This window comes from Bison bison, unplaced genomic scaffold (genome assembly GCF_000754665.1).
Source record: "Bison bison bison isolate TAMUID 2011002044 unplaced genomic scaffold, Bison_UMD1.0 scf7180017864041, whole genome shotgun sequence".
Taxonomy (NCBI): domain Eukaryota; kingdom Metazoa; phylum Chordata; class Mammalia; order Artiodactyla; family Bovidae; genus Bison; species Bison bison.
The window spans coordinates 1,719,391-1,738,002 of record NW_011494613.1 but is presented as its reverse complement, the minus strand read 5'-3'; the positions used below and the strand labels follow the sequence as shown (position 1 = coordinate 1,738,002).

General features: G+C 37.4%; 1 protein-coding gene across 1 annotated transcript in view; it reads right to left on the bottom strand.

Moving 5' to 3' along the window:
* Positions 1 to 18,176, bottom strand: part of BRMS1L (breast cancer metastasis-suppressor 1-like) — a 44,205-nt gene extending 26,029 nt beyond the window's left edge. Inside the window, exons 1-4 of the mRNA XM_010835312.1 lie at positions 17,898 to 18,176; positions 14,045 to 14,135; positions 10,199 to 10,326; positions 8,365 to 8,444 (exon numbers count right to left, since the gene is read on the bottom strand). Of these exons, the coding sequence (XP_010833614.1) occupies positions 8,365 to 8,444; positions 10,199 to 10,326; positions 14,045 to 14,135; positions 17,898 to 18,039 (441 nt within the window). The 5' untranslated portion in view covers positions 18,040 to 18,176. The remainder of the gene's footprint in view (positions 1 to 8,364; positions 8,445 to 10,198; positions 10,327 to 14,044; positions 14,136 to 17,897) is intronic.
* Between the last annotated feature and the right edge of the window lie 436 nt (positions 18,177 to 18,612).

Below are 18,612 nucleotides of genomic sequence, written 5' to 3'. Positions count from 1 at the left end.
ATTTGATATGGTCCCAGAGGTCTCTGAGACTATCCTCAGTTCTTTTCATTCTTTTTACTTTATTCTGCTCTTTCGAAGTTATTTCCACCATTTTATCTTCCAGCTCACTGATTCGTTCTTCTGCTTCAGATATTCTGCTACTAATTCTTTGAAGAAAAGTTATGACCAACCTAGACAGCACATTGAAAAGCAGAGACATTACTTTGCCAACAAAGGTTCGTCTAGTCAAGGCTATAGCTTTTCCAGTGGTCATGTATGGATGTGAGAGTTGGACTATGAAGAAAGCTGAGTGCCGAAGAATTGATGCTTTTGAACTGTGGTGTTGGAGAAGACTCTCGAGAGTCCCTTGGACTGCAAGGAGATCCACCCAGTCCATTCTGAAGGAGATCAGCCCTGGGATTTCTTTGGAAGGAATGATGTCAAAGCTGAAACTCCAGTACTTTGGCCACCTCATGCAAAGAGTTGACTCGATGGAAAAGACTCTGATGCTGGGAGGGATTGGGGGCAGGAGGAGAAGGGGACGACAGAGGATGAGATGGCTGGATGGCATCACCAACTCGACGGACATTGCATTTGAGTGAATTCCAGGAGACGGTTATGGACAGGGAGGCCTGGCATGCTGTGATTCATGGGGTCACAAAGAGTCGGACACGACTGAGCGACTGAACTGAACTGAATTTCTTATAGAGTATTTTTAATTTCAGTAATTTTGTTGTTTGTCTCTGCATGTTTATTCTTTAATTCTTCTAGGTCTTTGTTAATTGATTCTTGCATTTTCTCCATCTTGTTTTCAAGGTTTTTGATCATCTTTACTATCATTATTCTGAACTCTTTTTCAGGTAGTTTGCCTATTTCCTCTTCATTTATTTGGACTTCTTTGTTTCTAGTTTGTTCCTTCGTTTGTGTGGTATTTCTCTGCCTTTTCATTTTTTCTTTTTTAACTTACTGTGCTTGAGGTCTTCTTTTTCCAGGCTTCAAGGTTGAATTCTTCCTTCCTTTTGGTTTCTGCCCACCTAAGGTTGGTCCCAGTGGTTTGTGTAAGCTTCATACAGGGTGAGATTTGTGCTGTGTGTTTATTTGTTTGTTTTTCCTCAGATGGGCAAGGCTAGATGAGGCAGTACTCCTGTCTGCTGATGATTTGGTTTGTATTTTTTGTTTTGTTTGTTGTTTAGATGAGGTGTCCTGCACAGGGTGCTACTGGTGGTTGGGTGATGCAGGGTCTTGTATTCCAGAGGTTTCCTTTGTGTGAGTTCTATTTGATTCCACCTAGGGTTAGGTCTCTAGTAGCCTAGGGTCTTGGAGCCAGTGCTCCCACTCCAAAGGCTCATGGCTTGAACTCTTAAAGTGCTAAGGAGCGTGGCTTGATCTTACACGTACTGTTCTGCATCCTTTTCTGAGCTTTAAGTGCATAACTCTGTATTGTTCTGGGTTCCGGGTTCATCAGAGCAGTGAATGAGCCAGTGGTTTCCTGGATGCTCACTCAATTTTGAACTGAGTTGGAAGATGTCAAGTTTCTGAAGAGATTATAGACCTATCTCACGCAGGGCTGGGTTTGTCGTTAATGAAACCCTACAAACAAAATCCCAGTCTGTCAACTAGTAGAAGTTTGTCTGTTCCTTTTCTCAACTGCCAAGCACTGGGGGCAGCCAGGCCACTGCAGGGAATCTTGAAGGAAAGAACCTCTGGACAAATGGTCCCAGCAGCTGCTAGGGTCTTGCCCCAATATTCCTTGATTAGGATCAGCTAGCCACAAGCAGCAGGATCCTGGCTGGATAAGCCAAATTGATACTGAGTCCATGCTTGATCTGCTCACTGCACAACAGGCCAATGAATCTGAGAGATAAGGGGCTGAGGCAAGAAAGAGACCTTTTTGGGGGGGCCAGCTGATCAAGAAGATGGCAGGCTAGCGCCTTATAAGAACCATCTTCTAATTTTTAAAAATAAACAAAAAACACAAAATGACCCTTTTAAAAAAAAAGTATTTAGAGCAATAAAGATATGCTTATGAAATGCTGCTTATAAAAAAGTTAGAATACAAATAGTATACATAGAGTCACGCCAGCTATGTGAAAAACAATTATACAAACATACGCACAATTAGGGCTTCCCAGGTGGCTCAGTGATAAAGAATCTGCCTGTATGCAGGAGATTCAGGTTTAATCCCTGGGTTGGGAAGATCCCCTGAAGAAGGAAATGACAACCCACTCCAGTATTCTTGCCTGGGAAATCCCATGGACAGAGGAACCTGGTGGGCTACAGTTCATGGGGTCACAAAAAGTTGGATATGACTGAGCAACTGAGAATGCATGCACACTTATTAACAGTAATTACTTCTGCTTAGTAATTTATGGTTGCTTTTATTCTCTTCTTTAGACTTATTTCTCAAGTTTTCTCATCAAACACTTATTAATGTTATAATCAGAAAGAAAATAATCAAATGAATTGAAAACCAAAAAAAATCAGAGCTCTGAAGAGCTCTCACCAATTTTTAAAAATAGGAATGCTAACCCTGAACCCTAAGGGCCTGGCTGAAACCTTGCTACCACCTGCCATCACATCTTAAAACTCATTTCCAGCTCTATGGGGAGGCTTAAATGAGATAACCTAAATAAAGCATCTCTACCCATCTTAGTGTTTCAGGCACATTACAGTATTCTATAAATATGATTTTCTTCCTTAATTTGACACAAACCATCTGCTGCCTTGATTGCCTCTGTGGTTTTTGGAATACTCTCTGTGTGCATACCTGCGTGAACCTGTCTAGTCTCTGGCCCTGGCCCCTCTTTTCTATCTGCTGCTAATCAATCTTTTATTCTGACAACTAGCAGTGTGTCTTCCTTCTTCCCACTTCCCTCGTCCCAGGGGTTGTTTCCATTATTAATAAATGAGTCAAATGAAGAACTAAGGAATAAGCAGATACAAAGCCTTGTATGAGAAAGTTCAGATTTAACACGAAACCACATAAATAACTAGAAAAACAAGGGTTTCAATCCTTGTTCTGCTGCTTATTAACTGTGTGACTCCCAAGCAAATTATTTAACCTCTCTGAGTCTTTGTTAACCCATTCATAACAATCAAGACAATTCCTATTCTATAAAATTGTTGTAAGCATTAAAATGAAAGTGAATACAAAACACATAACACTCTAAATATTTAAAGCTCCTATTCACCTTCTATTTCCTATCTAAAAATGTCCCTGAACTACTGACGAGTATTTTCAAATTAGTTATATAATTAAACAGATTAATTATAATAGTAATTATATATTAAACATTTAAAATATCAAACCATAACTAAACCAGAAGAAATTGAGGTAACTATTCAGCATCTCTGTGAAGAAGTGAGGACTTTCTAAAGCTGAAACACGATGGAAGAGAGAGAATATCAATACAATTGCCTAAGAAAAAACATTACTTAAATGTATCTTGTTGACTTTTATCTATGGCAATGTAGTGCACTAGATATTCACAAAAAACAAAACTAAATAAAACTCCCAACACATCTAGACATTCTAGATAGAATACCACAAAATCTTTTTAAAAATATAGCTAATCTCTCAAGAAAATAAGATATATCCCCAAGGACCAAACATAAACAAGGAGCTAGAAACCAGCACGCTAACCTGATACTCAAACTGTGGTTTCCTTGAGGGTATTTGTTGGTTACTGAACAGAGGAGGCATGGTTTTTAGTGACTGTTTGGTTAAAAGAGAAAGATCTTGGAGGTAGCTGAGATCCCTGTATGGTTCTGAAGGGTTACTACATTTTATGAAAAGGCTGACTTAAAACGATCCACCTGAGGAAAATTCAGCACAGAGCATAAGCGGAGAAAAAAGTTTTCCCTAAACATATATCATCTCAGGTCTGATTTCTACATATCTGAGATTTAAACACAGAAAATCCCAAGCCAAAAAACTAAAGCAGTCATGTGCTGGTGGCAGATAAGGATACCTGGCTAAAAAAATTCAGCAGAAAAAAAAGCAGATACTATTTAAAGGGGGCTTCCCAGGCGGCACTGTGGTAAAGAACCTGCCTGCCAATGCAGAAGATGCAAGAGACAGGGTTTGATCCCTGGGTTGGGAAGATCCCCTGGAGGAGGAAATGGCAACCCACTCCAGTATTCTTGCCTGGAGAATCCTGGACAGAGCAGCCTGGAGGGCTACTGTCCACAGGGTTGCAAAGAGTCAGACGTGACTGAGCATATGCACACACACACACATACACACAACCTGAAGAGCCACGTCTTCTGTCCAAGGCTCACAGAATTCCTACCAATAAAGCCTCCAGAATCATGAAATAAGCAAACAAACTGTGAGGTTTGGCAGAAATAAGAAACAGCAGAATTAGGCTTTGAAGAATGTCTGATAATGACTTACTGAATAAAAATATGAATTAACTATTAAGCAGTATGAAAGACAGAATGAGGACTTACATATGACTTATTAGAGTTCCAGAAGACAGAAGTAAAGACAATGGAAGAGAGGCAATACCAGAAAAGTTAACAGCTGAGAAATTTTTGGAATTAATGGAGGGACTTCCCTGCCGGTCCAGTGGTTAAGACTTCGCCTGGCAATGCAGGCGGTGCAGGTTTGATCCCTGGTCAGGGAGCTAAGATCCCACATGCCTCGTGGCCAAACAAAAAAAAAAAAAAACATAAAGAGAATTAATGGAAAACAAATTCTGAGATGCAAAAGTCACAACAAATCCAAGTCAAGAGAGAAAAATAATCCTGTGGAGACACACGGTACAGAAATTGAAGAACAACAAAGAGAAGAGCCTTTGCAGCCAGTGAGGGAAAGGGAAAAAATATCTACAAATGACTGTAGGCTTCTAGCACAGACTGTGGAAAGCAAGGTCCTAAAAATATTAACAGGAAATAACTGTCATCCTAGAGTGTTATAACCCCCTAAACTGTTATTCCACAACGTTTACAAAAAAAGCTATTTTGAACAAATAAAAACTGAACTAAAAGACTTTCAGGGAAGGAGTGCCTAGGATATTCTTCAAAAAGCAAAACATAAACCTGCAGGGAAGGGTTGCAACTCAAAAATAATGAACAAGGGGCTGCACTGGTGGTCCAATGGTTAAGAATCCACCTTCCAATGCAGGGGATACGGGTTCAATCCCTGGTTGGGAAACTAAGATCCCATGTGCCTCCAGGCAACTAAGCCTGCATGTGGCAACTACTGATCCTACGCTCTCTAGTGCCTACGCACCACAAAGATCCTTCATGCAGCAGTGAAGATTCCGCATGCCACAACTAAGATCTGATACAGACAAATTAATTAATTTAATAATTAAAAAACAGTGAACAAGTAACTAGTATTAATAAAATATGTATAAACTTAAACACAACTAAATCTATGAGATCAAAGTAACATCTCATCTAAAGTATGAAAGGTGAGAAATTGTGAACTATAACTTGTAATTTGGGAGGGAGTAACTGCAGTTAGAGTTCTAAGGTCCTTTATATAGGAATTTTATCGAGGAGAACAGAGCTATTGATTGGTATTTAGATTCTACTAATGGAGGTATATATACTGAAAATTTAAGATAATCTTTAAAATATAGAAATGGAAAATGTGGAGGTAATCAATAAAATAGAAATAGAGGATATAAATTTCTGATGTAATTTTAAAACTCAATAAATCACACATACTTACCAAAAAAAGGTCAGGAGAGAATTTTAAAAAAGGATAGAGAAGAACAAATTAAAAACACAGAATAGGTTGGACTTAAATACCAAAATAATTGGACTAAATTTATCAGTTAAAAGACAAAAATTGTTAGAATAGTTTTATTTTAAATCAAGGTATATGTTATTTATAAGTAATACACCTAAAATACAAGGCCAGAAAAAAGTGAAGAGATGAAAAAAAATAAAGAATGAAAAAACCTCTTATCAGGCAGATGCCAAGCCAAATAAAACTAGGGTACCTGCTTTAACTGTCAAGACAAAATAGACTTTAAGGCAAAAATCACTGTTACAGAGACAAAAGGGTGTAAAAAAAGGATAAAATGTTACACTCATTAATAATACAAAAATTTTAATATGTGTGTGCTAATACAGACTCTCTTTCTCTCCCTCTCCCTCTCTGTCTCTCAGTCATGTTCGACTCTTTGCGACCCCATAGACTGTAGCCTACCAGGCTCCTCTGTCCATGGGATTTTTCAGGCAATAGTACTGGAGTGGATTGCCTTTTCCTGCTCCAGGGGATCTTCCCAACCCCAGGCTCGAACTCGGGTCTCCTGCATTGTAGACAGACGCTTTACTGTCTGAGCCACCAGGGAAGTCCTCTCTCTCTATATATATATATATACACACACATATATAAAGTAAAAACTGATAGAACTAAGGAGATATTGGAAATTAAATATCTCATTTACAAGAGTATCTAAAATAATAAAATACTTAGGAATAAACTAAAGTGAAAGATTTGTATACTGACAATATAAAACACTGATGAAAGAAATTAAGGAAAACACAAAAATAAGTGGAAAGAAAGCCCATGTTCATGGGTTGGAAGACTTATTATTGTTAATATGTCCATACTACCCAAAGCAATTAAAAAAAATCAATGTAACCTCTATCAAAATTCCAATGACTTTTTAACAGCAATAAAAAAACAATCCTAAAATTCATATGGAAATACAAAGGACCCCAAGTAGCCAAAACAATTTTGAGGAAGAAGAACAAATGTGAGGAGGCCTCACACATCCTAATTTTAAAACATATTATAAAACTACAGTAATTATAACAATATGGTACCAGAATAAAACTTAGACCAATGGAATAGAAATAGAGAGCCTTGAAAATAAACCCATGCATGTATGGTCAACTAAACTTCACCAAGGGTGCAAAGAATATATACATCACTTTCACTGCAGCATTATTCACAAATCACATTATTACTTATATGATGATTTATTTATATTATTCACACTCTAAATTAAGAAAGGGTAACATGGTTGGATATAGTATCAATATATAAAACTCACTTTTTTATGCAGCAGCAGAAAATAAAAAGTAAAAAAGGTAATTTTAAAAAAGCTGTTACTAAACAACGAGTAAAATTAATAATAATAACAACTGTAAGAAGGAAAAGAGCAAGGTAAAATTATTAGGCTATTGAGTCATCAACTTACTAGAATGAAAGCTGCAAAAAGAGAAATTGTGATACTGATGCAAGAGGAGCTAAACACACCACAGGAATAGATGGAAAAAACGCTAAAAACAAGCCAGCACACACATGGATATTTGGTATAAAAAAGAGATGGAATTGCTGATTAGTGGGGAAACAATGAAGTATGTAATAAACAGTGAGATCACTTATCCATAAGCAAAGAAGTAAAATTAGATCCATACTTTAATCACACAAAAATGAATTAAAGATAGTTTAGCAACAAAAAGCAAAATTTCAAATTTTAAAAGAAAACATATCGTTTTACTCAAAGTGGGGAAAACACAAGAAACATATACAGTATTATAAAGGAAAGATGATAAATTCAACCACATTAAAATGTGAAATTTTGTTTAAAAGGTCATTAAAAAGAGTGAAAAAGATTCCCCATTGCCTGGGTAAAAATATTTGCAAAGCTTATAACCAGCAGTGCATTTGTATCCAGAATATATGAAGACTCTCTACAGTCAATGAGGAAAAGACTAAAAGCTCAACATAAAGGTAAAAGATATGTATAGGTACTTCTTAGAAAAGAAAACCCAAACAGCCAGTAAACATCAAAAGATGTTTCATCTCAGTTATAACCAAGAAAATGACACAAGCTCCATCATTTTTATATCTATCTACTCCCAGTACTTTAATGGTTTATAAAGATATGGTACATTAAGATAAGAATCATCATAGAACTTATTCTTATTTTCACTAGTTATTTATGATCTTGTTTAGGTCTTATGAAAAGTAATCTGCAAAATCAACACTATGTTTTCCAGTGCTAGAGAATCCATTTTTCCCCCATAGAGAATTTTGCCCTAAGATGTGGAGACAGATCAAAAAATTGAGAAATTAATACAACTACCGGTTATACATTTTTTGCGTCTTTAACATTATCCTAATTATACTACTTTTGGTGATGCCAGATGACATAATCATTACAAAGTCTTTTTAAGGCGACAGCTGCAAAACTTCTAAAATTATATCACTTAGTTCTTTTGTATGATTCTTTCTTTGTGTCCTATTTCCAATATAGCTTCCAGTCAAACTGTATTAAAAAAAAAATTGCATAAGTGGGCTGAACTAAAGTACTATTCAATTTTGTTTCATTTATTTTACTTTTTTAACTGCTGCACTCAGAAGAAGACTTGAAGAACTGAAATCAGCTTAAAAGTTAAGCAAAATAACAGTACCTCACAATGCTGGCGAGAAGCTTGAATTTCACATTCATATTTGTTCTTTACAGATTCTAAGCAGAGCTCTCTATAGATTCCTGCAACCAAACACAATTACTCTGATTATGTTAGCAATAAGGAGTTTCATTATCACTTCCCTGTAAGAATTCTGTCCTATTTTATAAAATGAATCAAGAAGAAATTGGAGGGTCTAACTTTACCTTTAAAAACTAGAAATAACAAGGCTCAGTCAAAATATATGTCAAAGAAGACTACAAAACTAAGAGCTAGAGAGAAACTACACTGCAAATTTTAGTTCTTACCCATTTTTCTAAAAAATATTTCTAAATGCTTGTTAGAGAATGATTAAAACAAAAATAAAACTCTTCACCTATGAAAAACAATGTCTAAGGATTCATAAGGGAAATAGAGTCAAAAAACTCTGGTTTCTCAATCATATATACTCAAACTAACAACTGGATACCATAACCATGGAAACCACTATTTTTTAACTATTACTTATATTCAGAGTCCGAAGCTTCCAAGAAGACTAAATGTATAAACTAATATAACGAAATTTATAAATTAACACCATGTTTGAGTGCTCCTGACAGAGCTTTACCTAGAGAATAGATGTTCAAGAGAGTTTAACTTAGAGGTACCGAGACAACCACATAAAATAGGCCATGCAAATACGCCATCACAAAAATGGCAAAGAGGTCTAGATGTACATACTTAACTCTATGCCATAGCTGCCTCTAGAACTGCAATACTCTTTCTTGTACAATAAAGGCAAGGAACAGATATCTGGAACTATGCCGTCAGCAACACAATCACACGCACTACTCTTTGTACAATCAAAAAGTACAGGAGGCCACCTAGTAGCAAAGTGAATAACTGACTCAAGTAATATTTTCAAAACATTAGGAAGTCCACTTAGTTCTTTTCAAATGTCAAAGAAAAGTAAGGACATGTTTACTTTTAAGGATGTGCTAAGTCAATATGCAAAGATAGCAGATTAAGCATCACATTATCTATATACTTAAGCACTCAAGACTAAAATTGGTTTAAGGAGGATTCAGTATAAGAAGAACCTATTATCAACAATGCCGTAGGTATTATTAAGATATAACAGGTGTATGAGGATCAATTATTGTTCCCCAAAAAGAAAACAATCAGCATCTCCAGTAAATTTCAGTTTTCAGTTTGACTATGAAAAATCATTAAATGATCTTCAAATATAGATATATCCTTTGTTAGGCATGGTAGGACACAATTCTGAGGCCAGATCCCAGTTACAAACAGAAGACTGAAATTTAACCATACAAATAAAATACGTGTCCATTTATTCATAATCACAAATGCATCATCAAACTTTTCAAAATAAAAACTTATAACTGAACTACAGGTTTGAAGGTTAATTTCCTGTTCTGTAACATCCTGATCAAATTTTTTTTAATGTTTTTATAAATAAGAACTCTTTATCACTCTTAAAGATGAAAAATACTAAGAGGACTTAAATTGAACATTAATAGAAAAATAAACTATGGTAGTAACAGTATCTCTTAATGAAAATATCCTGGTTTCTAATTGTTTCACATGTGGAAATACCTTTTCAACAACACTGTGACCAATTTGAGGGCTTTTTTTTTTTAACCCTCCACAGCAGCAGAGAAAAGCAGGAGGCATTTAATAAATTAAAATAACTGTGGGCTGATTGATAGTATAATGTTCTGTTCAATGAAATACATTTGTACTTCTATTAACAACAACCACTCATTTGACAAACACCTTTTAAATCTATTGAAGAATTCATATTCTACTATATGGAAAAGATGTTTCACTTTCCTACCTGCTACCTTTGTACGAATTTGCATATTTTCTTGTAAAGTTGCCAGTGGTTCCAAATATTCTGGTGCTTTTCCAGCTATGACTTCTTGTAGTTTTGCATCCACCTGACTTAATCGTTCTTTATAAAGTCTTAACAAAGCAAAAATTAATATATTAATTTTAAAAGCCCAGCAAAGGCTAACAATTTATCATTTCTATACATTATCTCTTAATATCATTCATATTCTGATAGCCTACCAAATGTATTTTTTCCTTGATCTCAGGTGACAAGAACACAGTTACATCATTTGACTTAAATGCAAATCATCACAAAGAAATGTTTTTCTATTTTTTAGATATATCACTTTTTAATGGTGAATTTACAAATCAAAAAAATACAACCAAAATAACTACCTCTGGACACTGCAGATGTTTTTAACTGCAGAATAAATCAATTCTAAGAGAAAAGGTCAAATAAACACTGAGTTTAAAAGGAACAAATCATTTTGACTAATTTAGATACAGGCATTACTAGCTGTCAAAAATAAATAATTCCCTGTCTCCTCTCCAAATCTCCTGAAAAGAAGTCAGTATAACAATATTCAGCCTACTAATTTTGAAGAGAACAAAGCAGCAGCGGAGTAAAACCAAAGGCTAGGGAACTTAAGACCTGGCATATTCAGCTCATCTAGACTGCGAATGAAGAAGCTGTAACAACATGAGTTGCTTGGCAGATGGGGAAGTGAAAAGCGGGGCAAAGAATCCCCGTTGCTCTTTTTACGAGTCTACATGCAAACAGGCCTAATGTAACAGCTGTCACATCAATACCTTCAGCTTGATTATCAAAGATGGTATATGAGGCAACTCAATGTTTATTTTTACCAATAGTCCTTCAGGATAGAACGTTTTTTTTAACAAGAAAATGTTGAAACTGTCATTCTTTGTGAGAAGCACTTCTAACCCTGGTTTTGTAGCATTTCAAAGGTATCCTAAAATTTCAAAGCAGATTAACAATTTAAGATCATTATGTAAAAAAAAATTTTGCCATTTATTACTGCATCATAAGTGACTATGTCACAATACATCACAAGGATGGCATATAGTAACTCCCAGAAGAAACCACTGATTATGCTTATAGTTGTTTGTATAAATAGCAGTTGACTATTGAAAACATGATGATACTTGGCGTTCATGTAATATTCCACTCTTTCCTCTTGAAAATACCAACTAAGACAACTAAGACAACTAATATTGTCTATTATTGATCATTATATTTAGCATAGCAATTTATATAATGATTTTAAAGGAATAAAGCAAGTTTGAGTGTTCATACTAGTTAATATTCTTTTTTTTAAACCAGAAAGGAAAAATTATTTGAATCAACTTCCAAAATAATACATTATCATGTCTGAGTTAAATTTTTATAAAACTCAACATACAATGTATGAAATCCAAAAAGTATAACACGATACTAATAGTTTTTGAAATTATAAATACAACTTCAGACAAAATGCTAAAAAACTAATACAAAACATGACTGCACCTGAAAAACATCAAACTCATACAAAATATGGATAATAAGGTATCCTGTATAGGTGAACATCCTAAATGAAGAGGATATGTGAATTAACAGTATTCAATTAACTCACTTTTAAAAGAATAGGTTCCTCAAAATCAGTATAATTTCTACAACCTTGGAATCAAGTATAAACTCATCAAAGGCAAGGATCATGAGTCCGGCAGCAGCAACCACAATACTATTCACAGAATAGAAGCTAATTAATGTTTGTTGGATGCTGAACACTGCAATGAATGGACACTTGGGTGGGACAAGTCCCTCTTTCTTTTTAAGAAGGTGGAAGAACTCACCTTCCACTACTTTACAAACTGCAAATTGTGGATTTTCTGCCTTAGGAAAGGAGTGCTATATGTGCCCTATAGTGCTAGAACAGGCAAAAGCAGGATATTCATTATTATTATTAATATATCTCTCACCTCTTCCAAAGAGGATTTGAGACAGCTTAAAGAGATACACAGTATGAGAAGACAAAAATAAAAAACAAAGCAACAGGGCAAGACAAAAAAATAATTATAAACCTTGTGCCGAGATCTTTTTTTCAAAAACATTTATAGATACCAATTCCTTGAGAAAGAATCCTATTAAATAGTGTTAATGAGTCTACTTTTAATACTTTCAGAAATGAATAATGCTGATAGGGGGAACTGGCTGGTGATCATGGTGAGCCATGAGAAAGCAAAAACCAAGGCAACTGCCTGCCCCAAGGGGAACAAGATTAGACCAAATGACTCACTAGATGCAAACTTCTCCTATGTAATATATTATACTAGAGCTTTACAACAATTTTAATTTCTTGGATAACCAAAAAAGGCTCTATAAAAGCTCAATAACTGTTTAAGAATCACTCGTTCATGGATTTCTTATGCTAAAATACAAACTTGCTTCCTCTTTGCCAGAATGACCCCAAATGAACTGAATGAAGTCTCTGTGTTGCCCAAATAATGGATTCCTGGGAATCCAAACTAATTTTAACTTCAAATTAATAATGTAAATCTTTAGCATTAGAAAGTATCATGCTTTTTAAAGGTAAAATTTTATACTATGGATTATTTTGGATTGCTTATATCAATTTGTCACACTAGCATAGAACATTATCTATATATTCATCACTAATACCAATGAAAGTTAACACCAGAAATGGCATAAACAGCAGGATTCGTCTGGTAACGAAATCTGTCTTATTTCAGGCTGGCAATTCCAGATATTAAATGGGCTTTCATCTCTTCTTTGGGCCTCTCTAGGGAAGAAGTAGGAAAAAGAGAATAAGCAGCAAAATCACAAAGAATCCATAAACTGAAGAGGCAGCTTCTGAATAAGTTAAGCTATCTATGGTCTCAAAGGTTTCTCCCTTTCATCTACGTTTCCTAAAGTATGCCCCATGACCTTACCGGCAAGTTCCAAACTGAATGTTCACCTTTAAGATGTCTTTAAAATCTGCATCTATTCTATTCTCTCCAGTCACTGGAGCCCCTTCGTGCATTACCAACTTTACATAAGAGTTCTGGCATTATAAAGAGGGGGAAAAAACAGTATCTATAAACACACAACTACATGCCAGACAAATGGCTGAGAATTTTATATACTGCTCATTCAATCTTTACAGTAGATAATAAAGAATCTATTATTATATTTTTAAAATCTGTCAAGAAAGCCTGGATTCTGGGCCTGTGATTCCACTATGATTCCTCCAAAGTAATGTGCCTTAGTGGAAGGAACATGATAGCACCTAAGAGGCAAAGCCTAGCTTAATTTATCACCTTCTGATAAACTATGAACAAATCACTAAACCTCTGTGAGCATCAATCTTCTCAAGAGTAAATGAGAGAGAAAACTATCTTCCAACCTTACAGAGAAGCAAACTAAACAATGCATGTGAAAACATGCAATGTATACATTATCCAATGTTAAGATATAAATAAAAATCACCATGCCATCTATGGGAAATAACTCTTATTCTCAAATTTTTTTAAAAATGTTATCTTTATCCAGTTATTTAACAAAGGAATGAATGAAGCATATTAGAACCAAGGGTGCAGCAATCCAAGGAAAACACTTTCATAACCAATACCCACATAAAAATCTTATTAAATCCCCCCCAAAACCAGCCTCAAAACCCTTGATTAGTTAATGAGGCCTTCAACAGGAAAACAATAGTTGAAGCCTTTTTCAGGGCTGTCAGTCCCATAAAAAACAAAAAGGAAAATAGAATGAATATAATTTCTCTCATGCTAGTATACATGTGACAAGGTTGAGATCCAGTGACAGTGACCTTCAGAAGTTACTACTTACTGATCCTTGAGATCGGTAAACTGTTTTTCAAGATTGGACATTTCATCTAAACATTCCATTCTTCTTCTTTCACAGTCTTCATCATCCATTTCTGTTAATAAAATGCAAATATCAAAGATAAAACTAATGTTATGTTCCAAATACATCTGAACGCTAATTCAAATGGTTAAAGAAAAAAAAAAAAACAGAAAAACTACATTAGGACTTAAATATTTATCAAAAATAATTTCCACTGTAGATTTAATGTAAAATACAGATAAAGGTTAAAACAGTCGCTAGTGTAATAGTGTAGTGTTAGTCGCTCAGTTGTGCCCGACTCTTTGAGACCCCATGGACTGCAGCCCACCAGGCCCCTATGTCCATGGGATTCTCCAGGCAAGGATACTGGAGTGGGTTACCATTTCCTTCTCCAGGGGATCTATCGAACACAGGGATCCAATCCGGGTCTACCTGCACTGCAGGCAGATTCTTTACCGACTGAGTCATCAGTAAACAGCCATTTACTGATGAAAACATCAGTAAAACAATCGCTGGACCTTCTTAATTTTATCTGTTTTTTAAAATAATTTTATTTATTTATTTTGGCTGTGCTGGGTCTTTGTTGCTGTGTGGGCCTTTCTCTAGTTGCAATGACTGGAGGCTACTCTCTAGTTGAGGCACATGGGCTTTTTATTGTGGCAGCTTCTCTTGTTTCAGAGCACAGGCTCCATGGCGCCCGCCCTTCAAGAGGTGCAGCACTCAGGCTACAGCTACGTAGTTACGGTTCCTGGGCTCTAGAGCACAGTCTCGATAGTTGTGGTGCGTAGGTAGGCTCAGCTGCTTCATAGCATGTGGGATCTTCCCAGATCAGGGATCAAACGTGTCTCCTGCATTGGCAGGCAGATTCTTTATCACTGAGCCACCAAGGAAACCTCTTTATTCACTCTTAAATCATTTTATTAAAGGGCTGATGGGCAGTGGTCCAGTGGTTAAGACTGTGCCCCCACTTGTAAGGGGCACAGGTTCGATCACTGATCAAGAAACTAAGTTCCCACATGCTGTAGCACAGCCAAAAAGAGAAAGGTTGACCTTAAACTATGACTATAAAGTAATTAATCCACTTTCAACTTGTTTTCCACCAACTCACCAGAACTTAAGCACCAAAATGATTATGTCCTTTAAAGGTTAATATTGCTCAAGAATACTTATGGAATTCCACTTATGGAATTCCACTTATGGAATGCTCACATAGATAATTTGCAAGTCAAATAAAAAAAGAAAATTAATCTCATTATGTTTACCACAGAGTATCTTGGTTTCCTACTCCTAGGCTACCACTGTTCCCTCTCCCCAAATTTCTGTCAGTCAGTGAGAAAGAGGAAAGAGGAAAACAAGCAAACTTTTCAAGGAAAACAACTGATAGCTACCAGCTCTCTCCTATATTTCACATTGTCTGTTTTTATCAATACATCACATATAGTTGACAACATCAGAATAACTTAAGCACAAAATGATATTCGTATTGATCATCATCAAATAAAAGTCAAACTATGAGAAAAAATTAAATTATGTTCAGTTACTTTCTACAGCAAGAGAGTATGATTTTTTTTTTTTTCTGAAACAGATTAAAATTATTTCTGGCTCTTAAGAGCTTATTCCTTGACTCTTTAAAATGTGGTCCCTCAAGATGACTCACTCCCCAATATCTCTGGATGGAGTTTTTCTGTAGCCTTAAGACTGGCCCAGTACCAAGGTTGGAGAGGAATAAACCTGTGGGAGTTAAACATGCAAGATAAATGGTAGAAAAGAGATGAAAAACAACATGCAACTGGAAAATTAATTTCTTTGTACTTAAAAAATCTGACTTGTGCTTCAAATTATTAGCATATTCTCCATAAATTAATGTGTCCATTATTTGGGGGGATAGAACAAAAAACAGTTAAAAAACAAAAGCCCACAAGAATCAACATAAAAATTAGAGAGGCAGAATTTTAGTAAATAGATGTCATTTTGAGAGATCCTGACTCCCATAAAAACAAAAACAAAGAACATGTGAAGATAAAATGTTTTACAGATGCAGAAAACGTACTCACATATAGTAGAGATGTTCTCTGTATTCTTCACTTTTGAAATCTCACCTATTTTCATGACTAAGCAGATGAGTTCCAAATTATGCTTCCCATCCCAGGCAGGTTCCAATGCCACATTACCACCTGTCAGTTGGGCACTCTGACTCAAATATACCATCAGGACCTCAAAAACAACATGTCTGTAATACTTTATCTTCTATCTTCATCTCAATCTTTTTTTTTTTTTCTATTTCTGTTCAAACTACCACCATTCTCCTTGTATTTGGATTTTTCTTCTTACATTGACTCCTAAACTTGTAGTCATCAATCCCACTTTCTGCTTTTTCTGAAGTCTTTCACACCTATATCTTTTCCTTTTCTAGCTCAAATCCTTCTCCCAACCAAACTGGTTTTCTCACTCTTAAATAAGGCTTAAGCTCTGGCCTTGCACTTTTTCTTATATTCCTTCTTCTACAGAAACACCTGAACGTTACCACTCCAATCCAAATTCCGCCCATTCTTCAAGATAATTTAGGTAATCCCACTAGCTTTTGCTGACCACCCTGTACTGAAAAGATTTCCTCTACCTCTGAATTTCTACAGTATTGTTTATAAAGAAGCGTTCATTTGGCAATTGATTCAAGTGGTGACCTATGACAGCTCTTTAATTGTGGTCAGATCATAACTATTTATACCGTCCACTGAGTAGAACCCAATACTGCAAAAGGAAGTCACTCAGAAACACTTATTCGGGGTGGCTGATTTATTGACTGAAATTACATACTTCCATGGACTTTTCTTTGAAAGGGAAGCCTAAAAAAGGAGAGTGTCACGGTGATGATAGGCTGTCGTTAACCTGTCATCAATCCTTGCTTCACATGGCCAAAATCAGGCCAAAGCAAAGAATAAGTCTCGTCTTCGTCGTATAGATAGAAGGAAAAGAACCCATGTAATCATGAATTTCATTTCTTTTTAAAATAACCGTTCCTAAAATTTTGCAAAAATTGATGTATGGTGTTAACCTGCCCCCCTCCACTCTACCCCATGCCACTCCCTTCAAAACAGAAAACAAAAACAAATAAACAAAAAAATCTGAAACAGCACAAAGTTAGAAAAGACTGCAGGGAAGAAAAGATTTGGAGAACTTCAAAGCTGCCAAAAATCAGCTAGTTATTTATAAGCATATGAAGATCTCCAATCAATCCTGATGTTGGGCTCTTCTTCTCAGTCTTGAAAAGTTCACAGAAATGATGCAGATGACCCAGCTCCCACGTCAGTCCCCCGAAAGAGGACGAATGTCAACTACTGACTGACACGCTGACTTGGAAGCTGACATTAATAAATTCTAAACCAGCCAAGAGCGAGTACCCTCGGCTCCTGACAACCCACACACGCTGAGAAGGGCTGCAAAGGTGCAATATAAGAAGTCGGCGGTGTGGGGAGAGGAGGCATTTCCAGCGTCTCCCAGATAAGATGCGGGACATTTTCCTCTCCGGATAGCCCGAGGCACTACCCAGAGGTCCCAAGGGCGGGGCGGATCGAGAACAGAACCGAGCAGCGTCCGTGAGCTGGACGAGTCCAGGCCCGCGCCCTGCTCCGCTCCGCCCCGCCAACTGGGACCGGCCAGGAGCTGGGCAGCGCCCCGCGAACAGTTTGGGTGCCACGGAGGGCCGGGAGCCAGTCTCCGCCCCTTCCCTCTCTCCCCGCCCCGCTCTCCCAGCAGGACGCAGCTGCCGGCGTGTGGAGAGCGGCCTTTCGCTATCCTGGCGCGAGGACTCGGGGTCCCAGCCCGCTGGGTCTCGTACCTGAGCTATCTCCATCCTCAGAGACCGACGAGCTCTCGGTGTCTTCGTCCTCGGAGCTGCTCCCCTCGTTTTCGGCGTAGTCCACCTCCATCTCATCGTGATGGTTCGTCTCCTTCTTATCCCCTCGGGAATGGACTGGCATTTTCCAGCCGCGCCGTCGCTTCCCACTCCCGGCGCCCAGCCCGGCCACCGCCGCTTCAATGAAGGGCGCGCCGAACACCCCGACCCCCCCAGCCGCCGAGCTCGTTCAGAACCCCCTCGGCTCCTCCCCGCCCCCGCCGGAGCCTCACAACCTAACCCGCAGGCTCAGCACTGAGAGCTCTGCCATTGGTGGAGGCAGTCCTCCCGAGCCGGGGGATGGAGCTAATCCTGCTCCGGTCCGGTTGGTTGCCGGTAATTACGGCGCGGCCTCGCGGTGTGTGTCGGGAATTGTAGTCCTTACTGTTCAGACCTGCAGAGGCCGCCGGCTTCGAAGCTTCAACTACCCTGATTGCTTCTCCCCTCTGGACTTCAAGTCCCACAAGGCACGAAAGCTGCCAGACTCGGTCGCAGTTTATAAACTAAACAGAAACAGATTGTGAGATTTTGCTCTGTATTTATTCTTTTCCCGCCAAGTGCTTGTCTGAGCTTCCAGGCCATCCAGGATGTTACTGTCAGATGTGAGAAGGTCTTTTGCCTGAGGGTTTTCCCTCCTCTTTAGGCCTACAGGAACTGG